Here is a 2,880-nt window from a genome sequence, read left to right as displayed (position 1 = left end):
CGGCTCTGCGGTGAGTGCTCCTTCCTTTTTTGTGACGTCTCGGGTCGTCGCTGCAGAGACCAGTATTGGGCGAATCTGCGAGTCATTTTTCGACAGAGCGGTTTTCCAGGCGCTTTCTCACCAGGCGCGGTCGTTTTGAGCGGTGCGCCCGCGAGATGTGAAGAGGTCCGGGCTATCCTTCATACGAGGTTCACATCGGAAGGCTCCTTGCTCAGTCCGTGTTTTCCAGAAACATCCCGGTGTCTCCCTCTGCTCTCTTTTCTACCGTCCGTCGCCCCATACTATTTCCTTCCAAGAGTAAACGCTTGGCGGCGCCGTCTGCAGCTAGGTTGTTCCAGTTTTGCATTTCTACGTTTTTCTCCCGCCAGTACGCGTCTGCCCTGGGCGCGTCGGTTTTTTTTGAAGTGACTCCTCTTCCCAGCGCAAGTTTGTGTTTTTTTGTCAGCAACCTCGCTGCATTGCTCCGTCCCTGTTTATTTTCGGGAGAACAAAGCTCAGATCGCCATCATCGGCTTCCCCAATGTCGCGGCGGCGCATCCCAGCCATGCTTCTTCGTCTTGCAAATATTCGCTTCCAAGGAAGAGCAGCCTGCCTCTTGAGGAGTCGTCTGCCGGTCCTCCATTTTCTCACGGTGGCTCTTCCTCACTGCCAGAATAAAAAGGTTTTTCCTGTGTTTTAGCAGCTTTCCTAGGACGCCATCTCGCTCCGCCCTCCTTCCAATACCTCGTCCTCCCGCCGATCTTTGTCTCCGCTCGCGCACACGTATATATCTCCCTGCCTTGCCTCGTCGGCCATTCTTTTCGTCTCGTCCGGTGCCTCTCGGTCTTCGTTTTTGGTGCGCCTCTGGGCTTTTCCTTCGCGTCGGAGTCTCTACCTCGCAAGCGCTGCCTTTCTCGGGTTTTTCTGCCCCAGCTGCTCCGTTCCCGTTCGGTCCCCGTCTTCCGTCTCCATTCCCCTGTCTTTTTGTCTCCTCTGACTCTCTCGATTCTCTTCACTTCGCGGTATCTTCCCAGATGGAGGGCGGTGGATCTTTGTACGAGGTCGACGACACAGCAGCCTCCCTGGCGGGCGACTCGTCGACTGTAGCGACAGTCCCTCGGGGCCAGGTCCGGAAAGTGAAGAACAAGAGCGGCCAGGAAGAAGACAAAGTTGTCCTGAGGCTGCGCGCCTGCATTTCCTGTCGCCTTATTATGAGCGAGCAGCAGGTACTGACTCTGTGGCACGCCTTTCCTGTCCTCTCCTCTCTTCTTCCGTTCACGGTTTCGCGCGGCACGTCTCATCTCTCTCCCCTCCGTTGCGCCCCGTCTGTTTTTCCCAGTTCCCTCTCCCTTCTGGATGTCCCTTGCTCTACTCCGCTGTGCATTTCGTTCCTACATTATGATCGATGGTTGTGTCGTGGATAAAAATAAAAGAGCGAAGTCGGGGCTCTCCGTCGGTGCGGTTGGACCACCGTTCTCCCTCTTCTTTCGAAAAGGCTTCTCTCTCTCGTGTTCGTTCTCCCGCTGGCGCTCTGGCGCACCTGTTTACGTTTTCTTCGCTCCAGATCGCTGGTTTTTCTCTGCGGATGTCTGTGCATGCAGTTCTACGATGAAGGCTGCCCGAACTGCGGCTTCCTGCAGATGGACGGCGATCGGCACCGCGTCTGGGACTGTACGACAGTCAACTTCGCCGGATTCGTCGCGATTATGAAACCTACGTCTTCTTGGGTAGCTCGTCATAATAAACTGAGTGAGGAGAAGCCGAAAGGAAGTCAGAGCAAAGGGCGGGGACGAACGAATGGCGTTTGGTCAAAAGGCGAGGCTCCAACGAGAACAGCGCGCGCGGAAAGGGGTGTCTGGGATTCCTCTCTGTCTCGGTTTTGCTCTCGCGTCGCTTCCTTGTATATGTTGGCCCCACCTGCGAAGATTTACGCACTACCTTTCGCTTCGATACAAAAAGACGGGAACGGGTTTTTTTTTCTTGTTCCATGCATGCATTGGCAAACACGAGACAGGAAGTGTCGTGTTGCCACTCCGGCTGAGTACCGTGTCCTTCCGCAGAAAAGGCCTTCTTGCTGTCTCCGAGCGGGTCGATCCTCTTCGCGTATTTCTGTTGCTACCCCTGTGTAGAGGGTAGAGGGTTATCGCACTCGTGCGTTTCGTCCTTTGTCTTTCGCTTTCGACGCCTCTCGAGAAGACACCGCGGATTCGTCTCGCACGACGCGCGAAGAAGGCGATGAACACGGTGTGCCTAGACTTCTGATCTTCCTGTCTTGTCTTCTGCCTCAGCTGAAGTCGTCCCCGGTTGCTACGCGGTGTCGGTTGTGGGCGAACTTCCCGAATCCGTGAAGGACGACGTTCACCGAGCTTCGCACTACGCAGACTGAGGCGACTGTCTTTGCGAAAACGATGGAACTCTTCCCAGGGAGAGAGGGGGGCGCAAGAGAAGAGCCCGGGACGTGAGCTTGTAAGTCCTAAAAAATTCACTTCTCTTCGATTTGCAGAATTAATTTCTTCGCGGCCACAAAACGGCCCAAGCAGTCGGCGCGAGATATGGGTGGAAATAACAGGTGTCTCGTGTGTTTTGGGGCAGATAGGATGGAGAGATAGTTATTGAGAGAAGGAGAGAGGAAAAGAACGAAGATGGAGAACACAAGGCAACGAGAGCGGCAGTGGAGAGGAGGAAGAAGAGATGCAGAGGGGACAAGACGCTCCTGGAAGGCAGGTCTACTTGTAACAGCGGGGGGGGGGGGGCGGATTTTGCGAGGCGAGGGAAGGAACGAGACGAATAAGACGGGAGACCGGAGAAAACGCGGAAGATCGCACGACGAAAAAGACACTCGTGAAACAAAATGACTGGACTTTTCTTCCGGCAAAGAGGATTCGCCAGTCGACTCTTCTC

General features: G+C 54.9%; 1 protein-coding gene across 1 annotated transcript; it reads left to right on the top strand.

Annotated features, from left to right (window-relative positions):
* Positions 1-1,013: 1,013 nt before the first annotated feature.
* Positions 1,014-2,365, top strand: NCLIV_026170 (hypothetical protein; the record flags this gene model as incomplete). The annotated part of the gene is made up of 3 exons (XM_003882811.1): positions 1,014-1,205; positions 1,581-1,728; positions 2,268-2,365. The coding sequence occupies 3 exons, from the start codon at positions 1,014-1,016 to the stop codon at positions 2,363-2,365; spliced, it is 438 nt and encodes a 145-aa protein (XP_003882860.1).
* Between the last annotated feature and the right edge of the window lie 515 nt (positions 2,366-2,880).

Source organism: Neospora caninum, chromosome VIIb, assembly GCF_000208865.1.
Source record: "Neospora caninum Liverpool complete genome, chromosome VIIb".
NCBI lineage: Eukaryota > Apicomplexa > Conoidasida > Eucoccidiorida > Sarcocystidae > Neospora > Neospora caninum.
The sequence above is the reverse complement of the archived record's forward strand: the minus strand, read 5'-3'. Positions and strand labels throughout refer to the sequence as shown.